At 42.0% G+C, this 27,399-nt stretch overlaps 1 protein-coding gene across 10 annotated transcripts in view; it reads left to right on the top strand.

Moving 5' to 3' along the window:
* The window catches only part of CELF2 (CUGBP Elav-like family member 2), a 456,142-nt gene that overhangs the window by 184,846 nt on the left and 243,897 nt on the right, over positions 1-27,399 (top strand). For 2 of the 10 annotated variants that reach the window (XM_027728229.2, XM_027728227.2), the window contains exon 1: positions 11,835-12,032. The exons of 2 other annotated variants lie outside the window; for them this stretch is intronic. In XM_027728229.2, the coding sequence (XP_027584030.1) occupies positions 11,926-12,032 (107 nt within the window). In that variant the 5' untranslated portion in view covers positions 11,835-11,925. Of the gene's footprint in view, positions 1-11,820; positions 12,033-25,904; positions 26,155-27,399 lie in introns of those variants that run through there. 6 more of the 10 variants (XM_027728232.2, XM_027728231.2, XM_039386301.1 and 3 more) reach the window with 5 other exon arrangements.

Below are 27,399 nucleotides of genomic sequence, written 5' to 3'. Positions count from 1 at the left end.
GAGCAGAAGCTTTAATCTCCAGTTGTGACTGACATCAAACAAAAGTGCAAAAACTCCCTTTGTTCTTGAGCACAAAGGGTGTGTTTGTTGTTTGTTCAGGGTAAGTGAAAGGCCCCCATGAAGTCCCACTGAAGATGTTTAATGAATCTGGCAGCCTCCAAGCTGTCTCTTCTACAGAGTAATCCTAACGACAGACCCATCACACATAATTTAACAGAGTGTGACACGACAATCTCTGCTCAGGAGAGACTTCGGAGAGGGAATACTTTTATTACTCAACAGCACAGACCCCTTAGGGCTGGTGCTGTGGAGCAGAGAGCTCTTGGTGGTGCTGGTCACACTTTCGTCTCTGAATTGAGGAGTTTTACGTGCTCAGGTATTGCTTATTAAGCTTCTTTGAACTCATAGTAAAAATCAAGTGAATTGTACTCTCTCTAGTGCAGAGGGGCTGGGATTTTGGCAGCCTCAGCTTCTAGTAGAAGTCAAAGTCAAAAATACCTAAGAAAGGAGGCTTGCTACCAAAATCGGGTCAAACAGGGACATGGGAAGGAAGGGAGAAATATTATCAAAAGTGGAACAGTAATGGAAAAGACTATAGAAACCCAAATGAATGAACATTCTTAGGCATCAGGTCCATTAAGGCTTACTATATATATGTCATCTTTCATCAGTTTGTCCTGCTTGATCATTCTTTGGATGACTAGAATAGCAATAACCATGGTATGTGTCTTTAACCTTCCTTGTCCTTTCTATGATCTAATGTTTATAGCCTTGATATTGTGGAAGTTGGGCTGTTTATTGCCAGGTCTCTTGTTCTGTTATCAGGCTAAGGATATTCTGTGTAGCTGGGAGCATGTGGAGTAGCTGGTGTGTGCCTTTACGGTCTGGGCATACATTGCTCGTGACCGGGACAGAGGGGGCTTAAATCCTCTCTAGACTTATGTGCTCAGGTGGGTGCATCCATCTTCTCTCAGCAAAATCTGTTTCCAGCTCTGCCTCATCCTGCATGTGTAAATATGGGCCATCCACATTTCCGTGTTGCCATTTTTTCTATAAAACAGGCATAACCTTGTTTACCTACTTTGGGATAAATATGGAGTGGAGTGTGACAACTCACTGCATCTGGGAAAAAAAAAAAAAGCCACTGTTCTCTTGGACAACACCATGTTTGGGGTTCTTTTTTTCCCTAGCTTCGCAGTGACATCAATCAAATTTTATCCCCACTGCTGGATGTAAATGCAAAGTGCATTTGTACTCTAGATGTCAGACACTCCGGGGACTGCTGAAGGGCTAAGCACTACCTGCTGCTGCGTTTGATCCCCATGCCAGTTGCCAACCAGAGTCCCAGCAAGCCATCATACATCAGGTCTGATGGCTGAGATTCAGATTTAGTGCCAAAACAACCCTGACACCCTGGAGCACAATACATAGCCCCTTTCTAAGAGCTTCTCTGCCCAGTATAACTGTTTGAAATATTCCTTGTTCTCTCTTGAATTGCAAGAATATAGTAGGATCTGTCTAAAATAGCAGTCCCTGTTTCCCCTCCCTTCTTCCCCCACCCCTTATCAAATCAGACGTCCAAAATCAAGTGCCTGTGTACTCTGCTGACAAGCACAAGGGGATTAGGGAGTGACGGGTTTAACAAAACTGGCTCAAGGTTTTGTAAAATGCATCTTGGAGCCTGAGCTCTGAACGAGCCATAAAATTCCTCCCATGAGGTACAAGCAAGGTTTCTGCAAGACTGGATCAGAACTTAATAATGCTTTTTTAGGTTATTTTTTTCTTGCTTCCTAAAAGGTGCCACAAAACCATCTGATTTTTTAAGATGCTGGAAGACTAGCAATGACTTAATGTAACAATTGTGTAAAAAATCACAAATGTGTTTTACCACCAGCAAAAAGAACTGATTTCTGGGCTGCATGCAAACCATTTGGGGCAATTAGCATGTAATTTAATTTGCATTAATCAGCACAAGGTCAGCAAGAAATTAACTTTGGGTGTAGATTTTACATATAACAGCATATGAGAATAAGGGAGGAACTGTTTTTACAGGGTGTTAATTTGCAGTTAAGTGCATTCAGCAAGTTTGGCAGGGCTTGGCCTTGCAGGAGAAAGATGAATGATGCGGATTTGGGAGCACTGAAAGCACAAAACAATGTGGCAATTTACCAAGCATTTAATGTTGCAATATATAAACACTTAACAGACTTCTTGGCACTTGTAAGGATCAGAGTGCAGGTTTTGCTGAAGCACTGAGCACACTGCTAACACCGAATTGCCATGTCTGGCTGGACATGGATGGAGTCCCACAAGGCTGCATGTGCTGGCCAAGCGTTGCACCAAATGATTCAAGAACACAGCCAGATATCCCAAAAGCACAACTCTCTCCACAGCTCCATGGCATCACCTTACTGAGCTCGGAAGTGGGAGGAATTTAGGCAAAGTACTCAGTTTTTCATGTGCCCCTTAGGCCCTCCTCCGCTGCCATTTCATTTCACAAAGTCTCCTGGGGCTCCACAAGCCTTTGATGTGAGAGCAACATGGTAAGTGTTGTGAGAAATCCACTGCTGACGACACAGAAATTGTTTTTGACAAATGTTATCTGAGCATCTGGTTATGGGAAATGAGATATTAAGAAGTCCAGTGGTGTTTGGTTACAGTAAGGTGGTAGATAAAATGTATATGGCCGTTCTTGGGCCTTTTTCTTTGAATGAAAAGCATTCATCAGTTGTATGGCATGGAAGGTGTCTGAAAGTGAGTCTCTTTTATTTCCTATCTTTTCTCAGAGGGTAATCTCAAGGCACTTTGGAGCTGCCACATGTACATCTGTAGTTACAGATATCTTTGTTACAGCAGGTTTAGAAAGAACCCCGGGCAGCACCGCACAGCCCATTTCAAGAAAGGATGCCATTGCCAGGTCTGTTGGCATTGGCTAAATATTCTTCTGGAAACAGGATTTGTGAACAAAGTAGACATGGATGCTCAGCTGAAATGCTGAGGTTGATCCTAGTTCACCTATGCTTCTTGCATTCCCCAGAGGGAGACCTATGATGGGTTTAACTGGAATTTAATCGGAAGTCAAAGGGGATTATGCTCTTGGGCTTCTTTGTTAAGTTCCCAAACTTAAATGGCATTAATCAGACCAAAGCATACCTGAAGGAACTGCCTATACAAAGAGTTTGGGCATGCAAAGTGCAGTTACTTTAAGACTCAGAATTAGGATCCTGTTTGCTCACAACCTGGGATCATAGCTTAGTTTTGCATGAGCCTTCCTCCCTCTGGGGCTTAGGATACATTTACATCATCCACTAAAACATGACAGCTAATGGGCACCGCCTACCTGCAATTGCAAAAACTTATTTGAGAGTGGACTTACCTGGCTTTTTATGCTGCTTCCATTACTCCAGTAAGATTTGGTATCTTGATACTCCATTTTGTCAAGATATTCTTAAGCAGTATTTTCCCCAGTTAGCTCACTATAAAAAAAAAGTTTGTTTAAGTTGCATGACAGACTAATAAAAGCAAATTTGAACTGAGAATCATAGAATCATGGAATTGTATGGGTTGGAAAAGATCATTGAATCCCACCATTAACTCAGTACTGCCAAACCCATCACTAAACCATGCCCCACCAGTGCCACATCTACACATCTTTTAAATCCCTGCCTCCACAATGTCCCTGGGGAACCTGTTCCAGGGCTTGACGGGACTTTCCATGAAGAAATGTTTTGTAATATCCATCTAAACCTCCCCTAGTGCAACCTGAGGCTGTTTCATCTTATCGTGTTGCTTGTTATCAGGGAGAAGAGACCAACCCCCACCCGGCTACAACCTCCCGTCAGGTAGTTGTAGAGACAAACAAGGTCACCCCCCAGTCTCCTCTGCAGACTAAATGCCACTGTTTCCCTCAGCTGCACCTAATCTTTGTGCTTCAGACCCTTCCTGAACTCCGTTGCCCATCTCTGGACATGCTCTAAAACCTCACACTCTTTCTTGTCATGAGGAGCCCAAAACTGAACCCAGCATTTGAGGTGCAGCCTCACCAGTGCCAAGTACAGGGGGACAATCACTTCCCCAGTCCTGCTGGCCACACTATTGCTGATACAAGCCAGGATACAACCCTGTTGGCCTTTTTGGCCACCTGGGCACACACTGGCTCATGTCAAGCTGTTGTCAGTGAGCACCCCCAGGTCCTTTTCTGCCAGGCAGCTTTCCAGCCACTCTTCCCCCAGCCTGTAGTGCTGCACGAGGTTGTTGTGACCTAAGGGCAGGACCCTGCACTTGGCCTTGTTGAACCTCTTGCAATTGGCCTTGGCTTATCAATCCAACCTGTCCAGATCCACCAGCAGATCACTACTCCCATCCAACTTAGTCATCTGTGAACTTACTGAGGGTGTACTCGATCCCCTCATAAAGATCTTTGACAAAGACACCTTTTTCTTCAAAAAATTTGTGCTCTGACATTTTAAGGAATTCTTTAGCCTAGAATTTCAGTTTGGGCAGAATTTCCATCAAGGGTTTTGCAATGAATCCATCTTCCGGGTGTTTTCACAGTCTCATTTATTTCTTCCTCCTCACAAATCAACATCCTAACTTTGAATTACTGGCCCTACAAAACTCTGTGAATTTAGGCACTTACAATCACTAAAAATCACTAGTCATTCTTTAACATCTTGCACAAAACTGTCAAGCGTGGGATGACATGAGAAAGGTCAAAGAAAAATGTGTTGTAAATCTAACAGAAGATTTATATCCCAGCTCTTTCATTTTAATCAATGCTAATAGATTTTTAAAGACAAAAAGGAAGAGAGGAAGGAAGAGTACCTTTTGTACAGAAAATGTTAGGTAAAAAGTTTAAAGCTATAAAAAAGTGTGGTGATTTTTTTTTTTCAATTATGCAATAAAACTAATTACTGAGGATACCAGCTGATGAAATCAGTGTCTGTGACAATTCAGTTATAACATAATAAAAATTATTTTGTAGTTATTAGTTTTATTTATGGCAACTCCATAGAAACTGATACATTTCCTTCTCTTCAGAGCATTTGTAAATGGAAAGTCTAACTGTTATCAGATAATAAATCAAGAGTTCTTAAACAGTATTTATAACCAAAGATCTGATTTGAATTATTCAACTTTCAGTTTACTTCCCTTCCGTATAGGACAATGCCATGTTACCTACCTTTTCAGGAAACTTGGTGGATGATGAGTTTTTCCAGTAAGCCTGTATTTCTCGTTGGATAGTGTAGGAGTAAGGTCCACTTATCACATCACATTCATTGCTAAAGGTTCTGTAGGTAGATGTGCCCACTCGTCTAGATGCCCGATCCAAGAAATTAAAGTCCTTGCTCTTTTTCACTTTCACATGAGTTTCTGTTGAGCATCACTCTCTCTGGTGAGAGCTAGTTTTTAAATATCCACGTTCATCCCTAGTGTTGGATACACCTCATGGATGTGTGAAATGAACCTTCTGTGTACAGCACCATAAGCTCATTTTAAAATCGACTCAACAGAAATGTTAAATGTGCTTTTATTTCTAATTTTAGCTTAAGAGGATGAGTAGCCATTAAATTCTCATCTGTAATTACCATCATTTTTCATGTTCATGCATATGTGTTAATATATACAGCCTATATATTTGTATATATTGTGCAAGTTCACTTTCTTTAGACTGTGTTCCCAAGAAAGCAAGATCCTTGATATCCTACATGACACATCTTAAAGTGATGATCTTGACATTACTATGAGTGCAAAATAAAGATATTCTTGTTTAGACAGAGCAGGTTCTACATACTATTTATGCCTTAAATAGCCTTTAAACTAAAGCAGAAAACAAATGGTTCTGTAACCAGATGTGTTTATTCTCTCTCTCTGCCTTCTTTTTCTTTCTCTTAGATCTGGTGGTCTGTTGCCTCTTCTGTTACTCTTTACTCTTTGTTCTCTTGATCACCTTTCTCCTCCTTCCCTTTAGTTGCAGGCCAGATGTTCTCAGGACACGGAGATTGTTCCAAATAATTTATGTGCTTTGTAGAGTAGCTATGTCTGCAATCACAGTCTGACCAGTTGTAAGCTGGTTTGAGTGATGTATTGTCTTTAAAAAACACAATGATGTGCATTTCTGTGTTAGAACTTGTGAGCTGCACAAGCTGTGATTTTTTGCCCCTTTCCCTGTTGAGGGTGAGGGAAGCACTGGAGCACATTGTTTAGGCAAATAGGATGAGATTGTCCCTTCTGGTGCCTCTGTCTTCCAGATGCTGAGATGCAGAGTCAGCGCTGCTGAATGCTGGAGGGAGGCAGCGCACACCTTTTCTGTCAGAGAGAAGCAGTGGGTACCAGTCATGCTGTATGCTTTAAATACAAAACTTTTTATTCCCCTGCTGTCCAAGGATTAATCTTCAGCATCTACACAACATTTTGTACTTCTGTGTTTTCCGTCTGCGCTTGTTAATTTTCATGATGCTCCTTGGATGCTCCCAAGTGAAAAAGGCTGGAAAAGACCTTTTGCATCATGCAGATGAACAATCTCTAAGTAACAGCCAGCCCCATGACTCAGATAGAAAATCTAGCCATATAATCTAAAATATCTGCCAAAACAGACAAAAGGAGAATGGACAAATGTTAGACTGGTTTTGTTGTCTGCTTAAGTGAAAAAAAAGTGTGATTTTGCACCTCTAGTGCAGGAGCTTGAAAATAATTTTCCTTTTTCTGCACACAAAGATACTGCATGTTTAACAAGGCATACAGAGGCAGCACCTGTCCTGAAGACAGTGTTCTCTGCACACGTGCAATTGGTACTAAAGATGATTGATAAAATTTTACCACAAAATTGTATTAAGGTACATAGAGGGGCTGAACTGAGTCTCTGTATCTTGTGTTTTCATAGCCTGTAGCAGCAAAGAAACTTTTCCACCTGTATGTATGGGCATAATACAAATAGCAAATGCAAGACTGGTTAATATCACAGGGTTTCTGCTCCCCTGATAAAAGTAGTATCTTAGATGTCGGGTTGCTGGAGTTCAGGACCACAATTGATCTCCCATCTGCAACTGTCTTAAAGGCTGTATAAATAAAAACCAAAATCAACAGAGGAAACAGAGACAAAAGTGTGATCACTCGTTCTAGGTAAAAATGAACAAAAACTTCAATAAGAGCAGAGGTAAAGCCTAATGAGATTCAGCCTTTTGAGTTGCAGCCAATTTCTTTCTATTCACACTCAGCAATGAAGCGGTCCAGAGTAATCTGGTTCTAGCAATAATACCTGGTCTTGTGTACCACTATTTCCAATAACATAAAAGCTGCAGGCAATGAGTTACTCATTTTTTCTAGGTTTGAGGAGGAGATACATAAATGAACTGTCTGCTTTCTCAAAGCCTACTGGAAAGACTCCACATGCTCCACTTCCGAAGCTGAGGCCAATTATCTTTCTACTTCAAACTTCCCATAGGTGTAACACATATGTCATAGAATCACAAAATAGTTTGCGTTGAAAAGGACCTTAAAATCATCTCATACTAAACCATGTTGCTCAGAGCCCCATCCAACCTGGTCTTGAACACTTCCAGTGATGGGGCAGCCACAGCTTCTCTGGGCAACCTGTGCCAGGGCCTCACCACCTTCATAATAAAGAATTTCTTCCTAATATGTAATCTGAACCTTCCTTCTTTCATTGTAAAGCCATTACCCCATGTCACATCACCACATGCCCTTGCGACAAGTCCCTCTCCAGCTCTCTTGTAGGCCCCTCTCAGATGCTGAAGGTGAAGTCTTCTCGGAGCCTTCTTGTCTCCAGGATGAAACAACTCTAGCTCCCTCAGCTTGTATCCACAAGAAAGGTGCTCCAGCCCTATGAACATCTTCATGCCCCTCCTCTGGATAGGTCTGTTTCAGACCTGGCAGTCTTGCCCATCTACAACCTGATTGCTGCAGGCATCCTGCAGGCAGGTCGCAGCTACCTGGAAGTGCCAGACAGGCTCAAGGTCTCTGAGCTGCCCTGGCACAGCAGTCACAGTGTGCCCAGGGAGGTGGCAGTGCTGTGGAGCACAGGGACACACGCTGATGATGCTGGAACAGAGATGTGGGAATTCTCACCTTTGCTTCAGGCACAGAGGTGGGGTAGGTGGGATTTGTCTTGCCTAATATATGTGTCTAAAAGTTAGGGATCTAATCCCTTTGTAGTCAACGGAGAGACATAGTAATGCTCTTTAGTATAACTAATCTCCCCTCAGTGACAATAGAGAAACCATAGATGACTAGCTTAGACTAATTACTCAGTTTCAAAGGTGAGATTTAGCCACCTAAAACAGTAAAATGCTATCAGATTAAAGTGTAGCTTTTCACACCTATACAAAACAAATGTGATTTGAGCCTAAATAACTGCGCAGAACAGCAGATAACTGACTTAGACTGCAAGCGCCTCTTGTGAGGAGAAGACTTATTTTATTGTGCAACTCACAATAATACACTGGTTTATACATCTTGTAGTGTTCTGTATTATTGTCACACTGCTCTGCAGTACACTGGGTTTTTTTCATTTTAAAGATGGAGATGTGAGCAAGAGGTTAATTGGCTTGCGTGAGATCTGACACAGGGACATGTGGTGAAAGGGGAAATGAATCAAGCTTTTGGTCCATTGTCCTGGACACTTGTCCACCATTTCTCTGTCATGAAATATAGTCCATTGCTTGGTTGGTAGTTTTGGTTTTTCTAGTGTAGCAAAATGCCACTGTGTTTTGGGCTTCTGAATATTTTTAAAATATTGTAAGCAAATGGAACGGTCAAAGAATAATTTGAACTAGAAGTCAAGAGCAGAAGGCACATTTTGAATTGGTCTAAATTAGTTGTTGTTACCGGTTTGCCTCTGAAGTTTTGATCATTTTACCTGTGTAAATGATTGGTATTCCTGTGGCCTTTCAAGGATTTACAGCATCACATAATTAGTTTAGCAAACTCATAGGCCACACGTGGAAGGCTTGGGTTTCCATTAAATACAGGGCAATGAAACTATTAAAATTTCACTGTATGTAATTTGTGCAGAACATTCTACAATATATGCATATCAGTTATGAATCTACAATCATTTTTCATGTTAAATGTTGAATTTAAAATCCACAGCTGGACTTTCATCCTGAAAGAAGCCAGATAACCCTGTGCATCTGGTTTAATCTTACCTTCAGCCATATTATTTTAAAGGCACTCCTGCTTAGTACATCTCTACAACTGAAAAATAATACTCATTCCCTCTCATCCTCAGCAGCTGTGATCCCTCTGCAGATGTTGTGCTGTCAGATGTTTCATTTTGTGTGATAGAAAGCGTAGGTTCTTTTTGTCTGTCTGTGTTATCACTTTGCGGATTTTCTTTTATTTTCTTTTTTTTTTTAAACTTATTCCTTTGGCTGTAGATGAGTCCTTCCATAATACTTCACTTTATTTCCTATTACTGCTGCTTCTCCTTCTTTCTAAGTACAGAAATGATCAAGAACTTGCAACTGCATGGAGCTGCCCAACAGAAGCCCTTTGATTCACCACCAAAGGGCTCTGTGTGAGCCATTCTGCTCCAGCCTGAAAAGAAAGCTTTGTTCCCTCAGCTGGTAGTGTCTTAAGATGCTGATCCTTGCCATATTTTTGGAAAACTGTAGCAGTTTATCAGACTGTTTGACACTTCCCGTTCAGCTGTGTATTCTGTGGCATTCTCTGGTATTTGCTGCTTCTTATACACCAGTCTCACCAGCCCGAGACTGGTCTGGAACTGCCCAGGCACCACGGCGAGTTAGGCTGGGCACAAGTCATTTGGAGGGGAACAGTGAAGGAGGAGGAATCTGGAGTGCTGGTGACCATGCTTGAAATGGTAGTAATGGATTTAGCATTTGGGGCAGGAGGTATGGGATTTGTCATGTTGGTTGAGTATTTTCCTGGCTGCCTTCCATGACTGTTCAGATATTTTTAGCATGAACCACAAGCTATGTTGTCTCAGTTGACCTTGGAGCATGACATTTTAACATGGAATTGGTTTGAACTGCTAATCATTAAAATGATTTATTATTTTTTATTGCAAGACCAACTAGAATCCCAGTCATGTTTTGCAGATGACAAGGGAAGCAAACTGAAACCTGCTTTCTCTTGACTTGCAGTCCTTCATATCCATGTTTCCTAAACTACCATCTTTCTCTCCACATCATTAAAAGTAGACTACGCCCAGGTTTGTTTTTTAATTTGTCTTTTGGTCACTTGACAAATACTATATCAGAGTGACTGAAACTAATCCTGAGGTCTCACAGTGCTCAATGAGAAGTGTAGAACAAAAGGATCATTTCTGTTGCAAAAAATTTATGACCTTAATAGAAGTTTACAGCTGCCATCAGAAAGGCAAGATCTTGCTATCAGTGTATTTATACTGGTGATTGCTCTCCTCTTTGCTTTCATTCTCAGACTCAAGTTTACCAAAAAGATTAAGCCTCTAAATGCCAACTTCTGTTATGGAAATAGCAGCAGTAGCACTGCATCACGACATTGTGGCAATATATTTTGAGGCAGTAATATATAATGTAGGAAAAGAGATTCAGACCAACCAGACATAGCCAGAAGTCTATGGAATCTGAATTCACATTTTGAGGTCCAGATTGATTTTTAGCTTGACTGGGCTTTTTGACTATCTGTCAAATTTGAACAATTCGTGTTTATTGAGTTTTGTACCTTCTTATGTTAACATGACCTGAGAGGAAATTACGATCATTTTTAAGATGCATTGTACTGCCACAATGGTGCAGAAAAGCCTTTGACTGAAAAGAGCGTCAATGGCTTGTTGACTTTTTCAGTCTACCAAATAAGCACCTACTCAAGTATCCAATGTACATTTAAAAAACAAAAACAAAAACAAAAACAAAAACAAAAAAACCCAACCATCCTCCTGCCTCAAAAGTAGCTGCATGGTTCAAGGACTTACACTGCAGAAGTTGAAACCAAGACATGAAAATAAACCTTTCTTTGACTACCTTGGCAACAGGGAAGACCACAACCTGCTTCTACAAATCACATGGTGGATCTCACAAATAGGGCCAAAGAGGTTGTTTCCCTGAAATCTGTGTTACACTATAGTTCCTTTCATACATAGGAAGTGAGTGAATCATTGAATAATGCAACATCCTTTCCCATCTGCGAGAACTCCGCGAAAGCCAAGAGTAAGGGTCTGGGTTAAAGCAAACTCAGTTACTTGGTAACCGAGTTGTGTTTCGGAGGGGTTAAAATTGGAGGGATTTTGAACTTGTGTTTTGAGGGGGTTAAAATTGTCAAGAGAAACTGAAAACTTGAAGAAGATCCCCAGGTGCCTGCATTAATACTCCCCAGTCTCTCTGATGTGAGCTGGCAGGTCCCATAAAGCCACTCAGCCTTGAACAGGGAAGGGAAGGAGGGAGAGAGCAAGAGCTCCAGCTGCGACTCCAGAGCCCCAGAAAGAGCCTCTAACCCAATTCCCTTAAAGTGCACAAGCCTCACAAGCCACAGCATCTCTTTGCCACTGTATTCACCGAGTTCGCAGGGCAAACAAAAGATCCATATCGAGCATGCATCCTTCCAGAGGGGGAAAGATTTCCCTCATTTGCCCATAGATTTCCTCCCCTTTTCTTTCAGTTATATATATAGAAATAGATATAGATATAGATTTTTTTTTTAATGGGGGGGGTAATGTTGCTAATTTTTTTTTGGCTGGTAATTAAGAGAGCTAACACCAGCCAGGCTAGAGTGAACGCAAACAAGACCCCTATAGGCAGCACAGTGCATTAATGTAAAATATGCCCAGACAACATAACTTGTCAGAGAGGATTATTTCTGCTTAGTGAATCTGCAGGGGCCCCTTTGCTCCACCACTCAGCGTCTGACTAGAGAGAGAAAGAGAGAAAGAGTAGCCATTAGTGAGTAGCTACTGTGGCATTGATGTTTGAGCGCACTTCTGAACTGGCTTTTGTTGAGAATATCGGTGCAGAAAGCATGCGCTGTCCCAAATCCGCTGTTACTATGAGAAATGAGGAGCTGCTTTTAAGGTATGTTGTCTCCTTTGTTTTAACGCGTGCTTTCGAGTTGCCTGGGCCCGCTGCAACTATAACCATGCTGTGTATTAAGTAGTTTCCCTTATTTAAAGGAAAAGACAAGCATTGCTGGGTGCAAGTAGCATTTTCCACTAGTTCGAACCGCACGTTTCATGTATGACGACAAATGTACGGAGAGGGCAAGGAGGGGAAAAAAAATAAATATATTTATCTTTTTTTTTTTTTTCTATAAGAGAGCTGGTATTTCTTTTATCACCTCCTTTGCAATATTTCTGCCTGCTTCATTATTATGCACTGGGCATGGAATAAGCATGGAAAAAGCTCAGGGAGACTCCATATTAGAGCTAGTGCCCTAAATACCACTTTAATTTTCACTTAGCCTATGTAAATAGTTACTAATGCTCTACCTAGTCCGTACCACTTGAAGATGTTTTAAAAATATCTAAATACTCCTATATGTGGGATTACACATCTATTCTCTGATAATGCTCCCGGGTTTAGCGGGGGGCCAGCATCGACTACTCTTTTCAGAGACACACAACACGCAGACACACGCACACATGCACATACACACAGAATTATGCTGGAATTGGCACCCCGCTTTGAAAAATGTAGTCTTTTGTTTATTTGCTAGCAGACATTGTAGTATTGAATACATCTTTTGGTCTGACAATGGGACAGCTGAACAATGGTGCTGTCAAACTAGCTTAATGTATGTCTGGCGGTGGGGTGGTTTGGGTTGTTTTGGGGGTTTTTTTCTTTCCTTTTCTCATCCCCTTTTTCGTTTCCCTCAATCTTTTTGTGTACACGGTAGAACACGAAGTGCGTTGCCTGTTTTGTGCCGGTTGTTTCATTTGATATCTGCTGCTAATAGTGCAGGGAGGGGGAGGCTTGTGTCTTACAATTATGACTATTGCATTAAGTTGGAGATTTATTACTGACCTCTCCTTTAACTGTAGTGAGAAAACTTATTGATTCTGAAAGCTTACAATACTGCTGTCAATCTGGCAAACACATACTCGCCAAATGTGCCCTTGCCTGATTTTATGCCCGATCGTATCAACTTTAACTGCTGTTTTGAAGATACTGTTTCTAATTCTGTTTAGGTAATGAAAATGCAATAAAAATGATAAATCAGATCTCAAAGTGGGAGCCCATGCTACTTTCCATTTTTATAATCCAGCTATTAGCATATGTTAGAATTTTTAAGGTCAGGCAGAATAATTTACCTGAATGATTCCCATCTCCAAATCAAACAAATTATTCATATGACATTCCTTAAATTATCTTTCTGTTTAGAGAACCATAGTTTAGTATTAACACAGTTAGCAATTTTGGGTTTAAATTTGGCAAAATACTCGTGTACCTTATGCATTGTGAGAAGAAATTGTTGCAAAGCTTTTGAAAAATTTTGAGTTACTACTTGGGCAGCAGCTTGTGTCTTAAATAAAATGTATTGTCATCAGTCTGGGGAGTTTCTGAAACTGTTTAAAGTCTTTAAATACTTTACATGTTAAGTAAATGTGTTGCTTTTAGTAATAACTTTAATCATTTTGTGAGAGAAAAGAGATATTAGTGCTTTCTATTTTTTGCTTCAATCAATTAATAGTAGAGGCTTTGTGTTTTTTTTAGAACTGTATTCTAGTGCATGATTTATATGAGTTGAGGGGTCTCTTGGACCCCTTAATTAGAACAAAAAGACAGTAAGGATTTATCGGTAGCAGTCAGAGCTCTCTAAAGCATGTATTTCAACACAAAAATGTTTTATGAGGAGACTCTCAGTACTTGCTATTCTGTTTTGTATTTTTTTTGTCATTGTATCTTCTTCGCTTGTGTGTTGAGGTGGTGTAAATCAATAGCAGAGAGTTTATGTGAAAAAAAGGTAATATCACATAAAATACTCAAGAACCGTAGAGATTATGTATTATCAGGTAGTACTCCACATGCTGTGTGTTGTGCATAAACACGAAGAAAGCAAGGATGGTGTTTAATATAATGGGACCATGCTATAATTCACTTCCTTGGAAGAACTTCTTTCAAGACAAACATTAACTCGTTCACAACTGCTCTGCTCTGCCAGAACTGGAGGAGAGGGGGCATGTTTTTATAAAGTTATTTTTTTATTATGTCATGTTCCAGCAGCCTGAGCTTTCTAGCAGCTACTGCCCTTTGTGAGTGGCAATACAGTGAGTCCCTCACTCTCAGTTACGTGGAAATGCCCCTTTAGTGACAGCCTAGAGCAGGGTGAATGCCACTTCTGTAGCAGCCACCAACAGACACCTGGGCAGCAAAACCAACCACCACTTTTAAGGACTATTCAATACTAACACTGTTTCCTAAGCGCTCTGCTCACAGGTGAGTTCATACCAAACTTACTGTAGTTTCTATGTTTTCAGATAAAATGTTGCATAAAATACATATACTATGATTTTTTTTGTCTTGGACTGCCAGTTACTTTGTTCTTTTCCAAGGGTATTTTCTGACATTGCATTCACATCAAAGACTAATTTTTGAATTAGTTTGTGTGAATTCTCCTCAAAAAAAAAAAAATCTGTCTATGCATATTTACTGAAATATTGCTTTTTGAGCCACAGCAACTATTATTGACATCAAAGAGGGTGAAGCAAAGCTGTAACACAAGTAATTTCTTAGCATGTTTAACGAAAATGTTGGCTTTTGAGAGACTGCATAGGTTTAGAGATCTTATGCCTGAACATCTGAGGTGTCCTTAGTGTTACCTGTTTTGAATCTCACTCATTCACAAAGCAATGTGGTGCCTTGCAGTTGTCAAACTTGGCAACATCTGTTTCCACAACAGAGCTAAGAGAGGTAATTCAGACTCTACGAGTTGTTATTTGTTCTTGCAATGACCAGGTGTTATGTCAAAAAGAACATTCTCAGTCCTACTTAGAGCAAGAGTAAGATAGATCTTAACCTGGGACCTGGTTTTCTGTGCTTCCATAGGAAATGGAAGTGAATTTTATTTATTTATTAGTCTGGAGTCTCCCTGTATGTGTGTGTGTGTGCGCGTGTGTGTATGTGTGTCTAATTTTTTTTCGTATTCATGAATCACAATCTCTAACACCAACATGTTAATATTTTCTTTGTTAAAAGACAACAAAATTTAAGTGTTTCTGTTGTGAACTTTATGTATGAAGGGATTGAAACCAGCCCTGCAGAGAAAGATTTGGGGTTGAAAGGCTGGACGCAAGCCGGCAATGTGCACCCCCAGCCCAGAAAGCTGATTGTGTTCTGGGCTGCATCAAGAGAAGGGTGGCAGCAGGTCAAGGGAGGTAATTCTCTCCTTCTACCACAGTCTCATGACATCCCACCTGGAGTACTTTTTCCAAGTGTGAAGTCCTCAATAAAGGAAAATCATGGAGCTATTGGAGCAGATCTAAAGCAGGGCCACAAAAATGGTTAGTCTGGAACACCTCCTCTATGGAGACAGGCTGAGAGAGCTGGGGTTGTTCAGCCTGGGGAGATGTTAGAGCAGCCATTCAGTACCTAAAGGGGGCTTATAGGAAAGATTTTTTTAGCAGGGCCTGTTGCAGTAGGACATGGGATCATGGTTTTAAACTAAAACAAAGTCAATTCAGACTAGACATAAGGAAGAAATTTTTTCCAATGAGGACAGTGAAACACTGGAACAGGTTGCATGGTGGTGGATGCCCCATCCCTGGAAACATTCACAGTCAAACTGGGCAGGGCTCTGAGCAACCTGATCTGCTTGAAGCTGTCCCTGGTCATTGCAGGGGAGTTGGAACTAGATGACCTTTAAAGGTCCCTTTCAACCGAAACCATTCTATGATTCTATGATTCTATATAAGATTGCAAACTATACCTTTGGGACTGAAAAACAAAGGCGAGTGTTCAATTAATATTCATATCTAGAAGTTTTACTGCAAGTGTAGATTGTGCTTGAATACTTAAGAAGTCATTCAGGAGTGAATCAATACTAATTATTGTAATCAGGAGGGTTAATTAGCTGAAGATGCTGCTGATGGAAAGTTCACTGCTTACAGACCTGAAAACACCTAAGTTGATGAAATCTGAAAGCAAGATGTCTAAGAGGACTTTGTATGGAGAGAAATGCTTGGCTTTCCTTTGGCATTTCAAGAGCCAGTTGTTCCAAAGGGGAAAGATAGCTTGTACTTTGTATTTTGCATTTTATTAATTCAGGGGGTATTAGAAGATGCAACTAAATCTGTTATAAAGATATTTTGTGGTAGTTTCTCAATAAATGCAAGTACCATTTTGGATAACCTGTACTGTTTCTGCAGCATTCATTTGTAGATTACCATAAATTAATATGGATAATCTTATGCATTTGAAATCTGGTTCCAGCACTGTTATTTGGAACAGTTATTTCATTTTTTTTCCTCCATTTGTGTGCAGGCACACGATATATGTACATAAATTACACATGCTTTTTTCTGATGTACAGATATACATCTGTGTGCATGCATACACAAGTGCTCATAAGTTTAAACACTTTTCATTGAGGGTGTGTATTTCTATAATCCTGTGACCTCAAAACTCCCACTCGGTTTCCATCTGCAAAACAGCGCTCAACTACATATGATTCAGAGGACAGTTATTGAAGAAGTAGTTCATGAAATTTAAGTTAGTTGATAAGGAATAAAGACTGAAAAGAAGTAACCGAAGAAAATCCTTTCCTTTTCCCTCAATTAGAGCGGTTGTGCTCCTTAAAGTCAGCATTACTGAATTCAAACAAAATCTAGCAGTACAAAATCTTTCTCAAAAGTGAATTCCAAGAAGATTTTATATTAAATCCTGAGTATTTGAGGTTTGTGTTTGTTTTTTGTTTGGTTGGTTTTTTTCCCTGTTTCCTTAGTTATATCTATTGAGGCTATAACGAAGACGAACGTCTGGATGTTTATTCAAGAAAAAAAACCCTACAAAAAAACCCCTCTCAGTCACACACACACACACACACACACACAACCCCCCCTAAGTCAAGTGATGCTTTCAGAAGAGAGAAATTCTATTTCAAAACACATCCTTCTTTCCTTTCTAATGACATTAGAGATTATCACGTGCAGGTGCTATTTATCTTTGCAACTGCTTTCCTATGACTGTTTTACTGCTTCCAACACATTTACTTGTGTGTCAGGCATAGAAAAGGTAACTGAAAATGGCAGCTGTTGAGAAAGCATGTCGCCATGCCTGGAATGACATGCATTATCGGGGCAGCAGGAGTTGCTGGCTCTACAGCCCATTTCTACTTGACCTGCAGAATGATTGGCTGCCTGGGATGGTGATGAATCACTGGAGTTTATGAAACAAGACTGCTGGCATCCTCACAGAGGAAATAAAAACGGGATTTTTTTTCCCCCCCCCCTAACATTCTTGCTGTGGCAAAAAGCTTTTTTTTTTTTTTATGTTTTGTTTTGCTTCTATGTTATTTCACCCTGCAGCAGAAGTAAATGTGTCAATTAAAGTCGCTTTAATACTGTTCTTGGCAAGTTAATGATGCACTGAAGGTTAACTATCTTTATTGAATGGAAGAGGGCAGGAATTTTTCCAAATTTTGTGTAAATCTTTGTCTGGGCTCTAATTTCCTCACCTCTCATTCTGTTCTTGAGACTGAGATAGCATAACTAGTAATCAGCTCAAGCAGGATGTGAAAAGGATTTCAGCTGCTCTCACGCACAACTTTATTTTCTCTGATAGTGTAGGGATCAGTGACCATTCTGTGGACTAATATCAGCCAGATCCATCTTCAGCATTTCTAAACTAATGACTAAAATGACATTTCTGGAAAGCATCGACTCCCAGATTTGCACTCACTTTCTAGGTGGTTCATGAAATTATATTATGCATTAAGCCCACATTACTGGATTAGGGTTGTTATGAGCTGGTGCTTGTAGGAAAGTACCATGGGGCTGTAAACGTGCCAGGGCCCTGACAAGGCTGACACAGTGTGGATCACAAGCTGCCCTGTAAAATGCAGCCAAGTAAAAATGATCCTTCTATTTCATTTGAAACACCCAAAATTGTGCTTGGGGGTGGGGAATGGAGAATTACTTGCTTGTCTCTCCATGTAGCATGCCCAGTGGCTGATGTGTTAGCCTGTGTCCCTTATTCGGGTAGAATAACCTATTTTTAAGTTAACTCTCTCTGATTCAAAGGAATAAGGTTACCAATAAAATTGCTCAGGAAGTTTTAAATATGGCACTTATATGAAGATAATGTTTTCTGCCATTACATGAGAGAGGGTTTTTCTCAATTCTCATGCTTTGCTGCCCAAGCTTTTTCTCCAATAGTTTTGAAAAGCAATTTGCATGCTCACAGTCTATTAGACTTCTTCACCTTCCTCCAAATAATTCAGCTGCTGCTGGACGCTGGAGAGGCTGTAACACTTGTTATTTCAAGCACAGCCTTCCAGTGTCCCTGCAAGGCTTGTGGAATAGAGGAGGGCAAATTTTTAGCAGCAAGAAGAGTTGGACAGGGAACTGTTGCTTGTGCCCTTCGGTGTGCGAGGGGTAAACCCTGTCCTCTCTCTGGAGTTCCCATGGCAGCAAATCAGCAGGTCATCTTCAAGAGCAGCCTTTGAGGATGCCAGACAACAGTCTGTCACCCAGAGTAAGACAGAGCAGAGAGCTGGAGGAGGGAAAAAACATTTCTAGAAAATCAGACAGAGGATAGGGAAGCTTACAACAGAGGAGTGAAAAGTAAGGACACCCGAATGCAGATCATCTGAAAATTGAACCTTGCACATGTAGATACCTGTGGATGATAGGATAGCTTGTGCTATGGAGTGAATTTAAGGTTCAAATCCTGCACCTGCCATCCCTGGAAGCTGCAGGTCAGCATCTGAAGAACTGAGGATCTCTAAAAACAGAACAGTGAATTATCAGAAAACTTAAATTTTTAGAGACTCTCAATTCAACTGTACAAACTCCTCGTTTCATTTTCCTTCTCTTCTTCCTAAAAAAAGATCTATCTTCTGCTAAACTGCAAGGAAGAAGCTCACTCTGAAGCTTGAGAATTTGCCTGCATCATTTCAGCCCACATTTAATTTTAATGAGAGAGTTATATAATCCCCTTTAAAAATAACAAAACACTAACAGAACTGCATTGGCAACACCAGGTGTTCTGCAGTGCTGCTCCAATGAATCATATGGAGATTTGTCTGTGCACGGCTGATGAACATACATTTAACTCAGTTAACCCCCACCCCGAATATAGCAACCAAAGTGACCAAAATTTTTCCCAAAGAGCCTTTCTCACAAAAAGATGCCAAACTAGATGCCTGCCCTAGGAACCTCATGGTTTCGGCATTTTTCCCCCACAAAGCTATTGTATCAAGGGGGTGTGTTTCTCTTTAAAAGTTGCAGATGAATTGTTGTGACCCTTCAAAGTGAAACATTTTATGTTAAACACTAAGTTGGGTTAAATGTTTTGGTTCAGAAAAGAAAATCAATGTTCCTGTTTGTTGTACTGAGCCCCAAATCTCTGAAACTGTTAAGAACAGCAGATTTAACAGGCATCTCTGGGAGTAATAAACATGTGACTTCATCAATGTTCCTTTCAGACAGAGAATTTGTGGGAAAAACTGAATTAGTGATTTCGAGCTTGTTAAACACCTTGGTTCAGATGCTGTCATTGACTCTAGGAAGTCCCTCAGCCACTGGTTGCTGGAAAGTGGGAAGGATCATGGTGCACTTGCCATACTCCTGCTCTTTCTCTTTGCATCCATTATCAGAGGCAGGGACACGGAGTAGGTGGACCTTTTGCTCTGACCTATGTGGCAATTTTTACACTGTTCATTTAGGGAAAAACAACCCAAACCACCATAACTAGGCACGGTGTAGTTTTCTGCACATCTAAATACTTTTCAGGTACTGCAGGAGCCTTTTATTTATGTCCTTCATGACTGATCTTTAATGGAGATTCTGTCTGTTGGAAATAATGATGTCAAACAAAGGTAGTTACTTTACATATTTTCAGGGTAATTCTTATTTTTGAGGATTGATATGTATGCTAGGCACTTCACCAAAAAAAAAAAAAAAAACCAAACCTGCGAAATGTCCTACCTTAAAGATGTTGCATGGTAAAAGTGAATGAGAAGGGAGGATGGAGGTTAAGCTCATAAGGATCCTGCTGTTTGGAGTTGAGTGCAGTAGATTAATTCAGATATTGTAATAAATCCCTCAGATGTCTTTACATTTTGTTTTTAAAAATAAGCCTATTTTTGCCTTCTTGTCTCTTTTGATGTCGCTCACCCACCTTCTTTCTTTGCTGATGCCACATTAGAAATTCACACTTACCTTTGCCTGTGGCTTTTGGAGTTGGAGCTGCCTCCAGCCTCACCTCCTGATCCAGGCTTTTGCTGTGTTCAGCCCGTTCTCACCATCCACTTCCCTGATCCTGCATCTCTCCCCATAACCAGCCTCTTCAGATGGGCAAAAATCTCCAGATAACTCAAATTTATACAAAATGAGAGAGGTTTTTGTGTCTCTTAGTAGTTCTTCCTGTGGGTCTGGATGGCAGGGAGGAAGTTTTTTTGTTACAGTTGTCTTTTTCCCCTGCTCTGTGAAGGCGTAAGTGCGGCTTTTGCATATTGTGAGTATGGAGCAACACAGCCAAGAGTAATAGATGTGTGATTCCTCCTATCCTAAGTTATACAAGATGTTTTCACATGAAGATAATATAATAGCCAAACCCGAGAATATTCAGTTCCCTCTTCCAGGAAAGTTTGGAAAAGTGGTTTGTTTAATCCATAAATAACACGTCTGCTGTCTAGTAGGAAATCAGGTCTATCCAGTGCTTGCAGCACCCCAGTTTCTCTCCTTCTTGGGTAGTGGTTGTAGATAGAATCAGTCAGCAGGTGAGAAGATAAGGTAGTTCATAAAAAAAAAAAAAAAAGAAAAAAGGAAAACCAAAAAAACCCCACAGTCAATGTCTGTTGCCAAGTGGAGATAAGACTGGGTTGACAAAAGCCTTGGTCTTGTGTCAATATGCTCAAGGCACTAACACAAAGGTAACACCTATAGATCAATAGTGATGCTCTTCAATAGGACTGTAAATAAATAACAGGATGGTAGGACTTGGTGTCCCAAAGATTTGCTTGTTACTACTTTACTTAAGTATTCTCTAAATATAGTGCTGAGGTCATGAACAGCCCAACTGGAGCAAACAGTACTGGGCAGCTTCTGCTCAGCACTAGCACTGTGCTGGACCTGAGGGTGATGATTGACTATCCCAAGTATCTTCATGCTATTAACAAAGCAGGGTGTTCCTCCAAATTAAAGGTCTTTCTTAAAACCCCTCCACCCATGTAGTGTCTGCCTTGTGCCATAAAATGTTGCCTAATCGTTTTCGGAAAGATAGGGTTATTACCCACAAAATGGAACAAAGGCCTTATACCCACAGTGGGATGAAATCACCTCATCAGTGGTATAAAATAGGAAGGGAAAAAAAAAAGAAGTGAGTGGGAAGTTTTACTATAGCAACCAAGTTTACATAATATCAGTGTGCTTCAAGCGAAAGCTCTAGAAATGCTTAATTTGAGGTAGCTTTTCACAGGGCTAATTTTAAATGACGTTTATTTCTGAAAATGACTGATTAGTTACAGTAGCCTACAGAAGCAGAGGGGGCGTAACAAGCAGCTAAGATTTCAATACTTAAAATCCATTGATCAACTTTAGCCAATATTTTAATTTTCTTTTTAAAAGGGTTTCAGATATATGCAAGCTATTTTATTTCTTAAAATAAGATGAAGGGAAGACTACTGTGTGTTTGGTTTTGTAAATAAAAAATCCTTACTGAAAGGTTAAGGCTTTATAAGCAAAAATGTATTCTAATGTCAGACCTAACTTACAAAGACGGTTTTGCTACAAGTAATCAAAATCTACACAAATGGTAAAATGGTGCAGAATTGGGACCACTTTTTGCCACTCAAAGAAATGCACTACTTTTTGCTTTAATTGTTAATGACTTTTACTCCATTCTTTAGCTCTGTCCAAATGCTTTGTGTAACTTGTGTTCCTGCGTTTTGCTTTGCTTTGCTTTGCTTTTTATTTCGTGCTCCTTCCCTCTCCCCCCACCCTTTCTTTCCCCTCCAAAAGTCTGCTACTAAAAGTTAATCTGATGGGCTTCCTCCCTTATAGGCAGGTAGGCTCACATCCCACTGCACAAACCAAAATGCTGCATTGTCTGCTCTTAGTCATGTTACTACTTCCAGGCTCATGGTTTTCCTGGAAGGTTATTTCTTTGTGAAAGACAGCAAACACCTCATTTGCATTCACTAACACTAGCTGGACCAGATTCCTTTTCCCCCTCGCATTAGTGGAAGATCCTGAATGATTCCACTGAATCATTTGAGCCAGCTCCAAATTTACACCGCCGACACTGAGCTCTGCTTCTGCTTCCTCTGTTAGAAACTTGCTTTGATGCCAGAGATAACCTGAATCCCGAGCATGTTCATTGGCTTAGGGGGGAATAAAGCAGAGGATTTGAACTCTCTTCATACTGCCTTGCAGGCTTGGGAGAGAGTGAAGTCATTCGGAAACTTTCCCTTGAAGTGATTCCAACAGTAGCATTTCCTTGGCCCAAAACTGGGAGGCAAGTTGATTAGAAAAATGGCATTTACAGATAGGGTGAGGAGGGGGTCTGGAGAGGGGATGTGATGTGAGCTCCACAGTGGATTTGGCTCTGGGATCTGGAAGGGAAGGAGGCGTCTGCTCTCTTTGTCACTTGCTGAATGAAGCCACGGGCAGTGATGTCACAGTGAGCTCATACGTGCGACAGCAACTCACCGCTCAATCCTGGCCTTCTGCAGAAGAACTTTTTGTGTGGTTTTTAGTTTTCTTTTGGTTTTTTTTCTGTGAAGAGGTGTTTGGTTTTCAAAGGTTGAGCTGTTTGGAAAAATTGCATGTAGCTCTGTGTTTGAAAAGCTGCTTGAACGGTGACTAATCTGCAAAGGTGAGGTGGAATTGCTTCATCTGCCCCACTTAGACTTATGTAGAAACCAAGGCACAAAGAATAAATTAGGTGGTTGCAGGGGCAAGCAGGGGCTGGGCCTCTGAAATGAGGGGAGGATGGATAGGAGGCAGCATTTGTGGCTGGAATAGGATTAAAACCCGAGAACTGATGATTCCAAATTCCAGGTCCCCTCCTCAAAACTGCCATATGCACCACCAGTTGAAAAAGCTTAATATCAGCAGGCAGCAATAGCACAGCAATAATGCAGCTCCTCTAAGCCACTGTTTGGAGCCGTTGTCTGATTTATGCTGCGAAAATTAATGCAGCTTCACTTGCCACTCTCCATCCTCATTTCCCTCTGTACTGTAGCAACAGAGCAGAGTTTCCATTCTTTCCTTAATTTTTAATAAAAGTTCCTATTTTGCACACATGTGCTGCTCAGGAATCTGGCATTAATGTTACTAATAACAGAGATGAGCCTGTAACAGTGTGTGAAACATTCAGGGTTTTTTGTTTCTCATCACTTACCCTCTGCGATGGAGAGTTAATTCATACGTAGCCACTACATAATTTATGTCTGAGAACCAAATTATTCGAATGCAGTTTTTCCCCTCTAAGCTCTCCTTGAGTCGTATCTCAGTATCTTTTATGGAGAGGGCTTCTTTTTGCATTTGACCCTGTTCCTGCTTCTAACTTTTAAATGGCAAAAGCAAATGTGCTTTGAAAAGTGTGTTACACTGTAGTTGTTAAATAAAGCAATAACCTATGCACTTGTAATGCTTTCTCTATGACCTACTTACATACTACTTCACCCTCCTTATAGTATGATTAAAAGCTGCTTTGAATCCACTATTCCCTCAAGGGATTTGAGGCTAGAATTTAACAAACTGCTGAGAAGGCTTAAGTCAGTAAGAGGGCTTCCCTACAGCTTCTTCCAGCTAATTCACATGTAATTAAAAGGAAAATAAATATTTCAAAAGAACATACGTTTTAATGAAGCATTTTTAAGCACTTACACCTTGCAAAATGGGGCAAATTTATAAAGATCTCTCTATTCCATATGCAGATTTTAAGCAAAATTATTTGTGATTCTCTCCTCCTCCCTCTTTGCATCCTGTGCGAAGCGTGGATTTACTTTTCAGTCAGCAGCAGTGGGACTGTGGTCCTTAAAAGCGACAGGCTGGTGAGACTGAACTCCCTTAGATTTAGCACGTACCAAAAAAACTGATGATGAAGGGCTACAGATCCAGCCGCACAGGGTGAAGTGGGGGTGGAGACTTCTTACTTAAAAGAATATCTTCATCCTCACTGAGCTGCCTGTATTTCTTCTGAGCTAAAACCTGTCCCTTCTGCAGTGGCAAGATTTTGAAATTGAAAGTTAATCCAACTCTGCTCTGGGCCGGATTAACCACCATGGAGGCCTCAGATCAAAACCCAGGTGGCTACATCCAGCTGGAGAAAGTTGTGCTGGTTTCTCCTTTCATTTGGACTTTGCACTTAATTTTTTTATCCGCTGTATAGTCCTACGCTGTGATGGATGGGGTGGCGTAAAGGAATCACCATGAGTTTAGTAAAGCGGAGCCATAGCTTTGCTTTGTGCCTTTCTACGTGGATGTTTAGGTGCCATGGTGATGAGGACAGTATGTGAACGTATAGAACAGAGCAGATTAATAACACTATAGATAACTGTTCAGGATTGCAGCTGTCCTACGGGGATTACGCTGAGGGCCAAGTGAACCTTTTCTTTCTTTAGACTTGCAAAGTAGGCAAAAATTTTAGCAGCCTGAGGGGTTTTTCATCCTTTTAACTATTTAAAATGGAAAAGTCTCTTAGTGCAATAAACTGGACCCTGAAAATTTGCCTGGTCTGTATTTTTTATTATAAAATCAACGTTGGTCAAAATTTAAATAAAACTTGGCCTGATAGCATATTTATTTATGGGTCACTTTAATTTTTATATGATAATACTCTTTGAAAAGTTTAAGCGTAGTAGGTTTTAATTTGCGTTTGTTACTTTTTGCAAGTGTTGATTATCCAGAACAAATCAAATTATAAAACCTGGAGAGAGATTCAGATGGAGAAGCACACACAATGAAGAGGAACGTTCTGTCTGTCTAGACTGCTCAGATCATCCAGTAATCTTTGTAAATATGTTAATATTCTTTTGCCTGGAGCGGCTTTGTATTGAGGGAAGTAGGTTTTGGAGATGGAAAGGAAAATTTATACAGATTTTCAGGGGGCGGGGGGTGGTGGGGGGGTGCTCCAGCTACTTGTATGTGAGGAATTTTGTGTTCGACTTTGTGACACTTCTGTGTGCGGCCAACTCGGGAGAGCAGCGGGTTGGGAACGGGTTTTTGGGAAGCTACAGACTTGAGAAAGGATTTGCTGTCGTTACTTATTTAAATCGCTGCTTCTGATCAGTGGGGACAGAGTTACTACCAGCCAGTAACAGCACTCTTAAGCATTTAAAGGATGCCAAGGTCTGCATGGCAGGAGTTTTGAGCGGAGAGAACCCGCACTCAGAACCTGCCCAAACCATCCCAGTGCTCCCAGTTTGGCTCCCACCGTACTGGGAAGAGCTGTGCCCGTGCTAACCACTCGCGTGTGCTCCCAGCAGTGTCAGCGGGGGGTTCTCCGCCGGTGCGGGGCTCAGCTCCCCGCACACCGCGCTGGGAGCGCGGGGCCGGGCAGCGCCGCGGAGGCGCCGGGCGTGTCTCGCCGCCCCCGGGGCCGGGTCAGGCGGTGCCCCGGAGCCCCGGGCGGGCATCCCCCGGCCCGGCGGCGGCAATAGGCCTCTCCCGGGGCGGCGGGGGCGCAGGGGTTAACGGGGAGCCGCAGCGGGGAGATGGCTCCGCCTCCCCGCTCAGCACCTGGCGCTCCACCGACAGTTGCCTCAGCAGTCGATTTCGGAGGGGATTGGCGGAAAAAACCGAGAGGGGGAGAGAAATGTGACAACTGCCGGGGCTGGCGGCTGCCGCGGGGAGGCCTCCGCACCTGTGCCTGCCGCTCCGCCGCCCGGCGCAGTTGTGGGATCCGCCGCGCCCCGCCGCATCCTCCCGCCGACCGCCGCGGCGCCCCCGGAGCCCAGCATGACTTCTTCGTTCAAGCTGGATTTCCTTCCGGAGATGATGGTCGACGGCCGCTTGCTGGTCTCTGACAGAATGTAAGTGGCAGCGGGGGCTGCCGCCGGTCCCCCCCACCCCGCCCCGGCTCCGGGTACCGCCCGGCTCCGAGCCCCCGCCGCGGGGCTCCGGCCGCGTCCCCCCCGCGCCGCCCGCCCTTCCGTGGGAGGGGAAGCGGGGGGTCGTGCCTCCAGCCCCCCTTTCCCAAGTCACTTGGTGGTCTCCACGCTGTGTGTCCCCCCTCCCAGGGTGCTCAGTGTCCCGGCAGGTCGGTGCAGGCGGGCGCGGGGCGAGCGCGGGGGTTTATCGGCTGCTGCTGCTGCTGATGCAACGTGGAGGAAGAAACGCGCATCGGTCGCGCGTAGCTGAGCGCTCTCCCCTCCGTGCCCAGCGGGTCCGTCCACAGGCACCTGTCCCCTGCACCCAGCCCGGACCCACCCATGTCTCCTCTCTCCTTCTCGGCAGAATAAAAATCCCCCTGCGAAAGCTTCATCAGTTTTAAAATTCAGATGAAATACTAAGCACCTATTGGGAGTGAGACCAGGCAGATAGCAAGGATTTGGCTTTTTTTCTTTTTTTTCCCAATACTGTCCCCGACAGCTGCCCTGGTACGGCTAGTGTTAATTAGGGTGAGGATGATTGCTTTACGTGTGCAGTTAAAGTGGGGATGAGATGTATCGGAAGGCTCTGAATGCTGGAATTTCAGAAGGAGAAGTATTCCCCTAGCCCGGCTCTGCTCCATTAATTTCGATCTGAAAGTTTCTATTATCATCCTCTTGGGCATTACCAGTTGACAGGTATTTTCAGGTAATCTAAGCCTTATATGAAAAAATAAAAGCCAGAAACGAGGAAGTAGTCACTTGCTGAAAGATATGGAGGCTGAGGACTGTGCTGCCTTTTTACAGTATCCAAAATATCTTTTATTTTGTTGCTTTCTGTTCTTTTATCAGGATGACAAATGTGGTTTGAGTTACATTAGAATGAAGCGAGAGGCTTTGGCATTGACTCTGCACTGGAGCTGTTCTGGTTGAGGCAGCGCTTAAGTTACAAGTGTAAATAAACCCGTGTGTGCAGCAGAGAGTGTCACCTGTGATTTGCACAAATCAGGTTGCAACACTGTGCCCCCATCTAAGACTATTCAGACTTTTATTACCTATTTTACTGGCAACCAAACTTTCTTCTAAGGTGGAGTGCTTTCTCTTGTTCCGGCAGTGTTCTGCGTGATGTTCGGTAGTGGCCAGTTGTTCAGGCAGCTGAGATTTAGGAAGTGTGTGGGAGAGGGGCAA

This window comes from Pipra filicauda, unplaced genomic scaffold, assembly GCF_003945595.2.
Source record: "Pipra filicauda isolate LSUMZ 115617 unplaced genomic scaffold, ASM394559v2 scaffold119_size3216105_pilon, whole genome shotgun sequence".
NCBI lineage: Eukaryota > Metazoa > Chordata > Aves > Passeriformes > Pipridae > Pipra > Pipra filicauda.
This window is presented reverse-complemented; position numbering and strand designations above follow the sequence as displayed.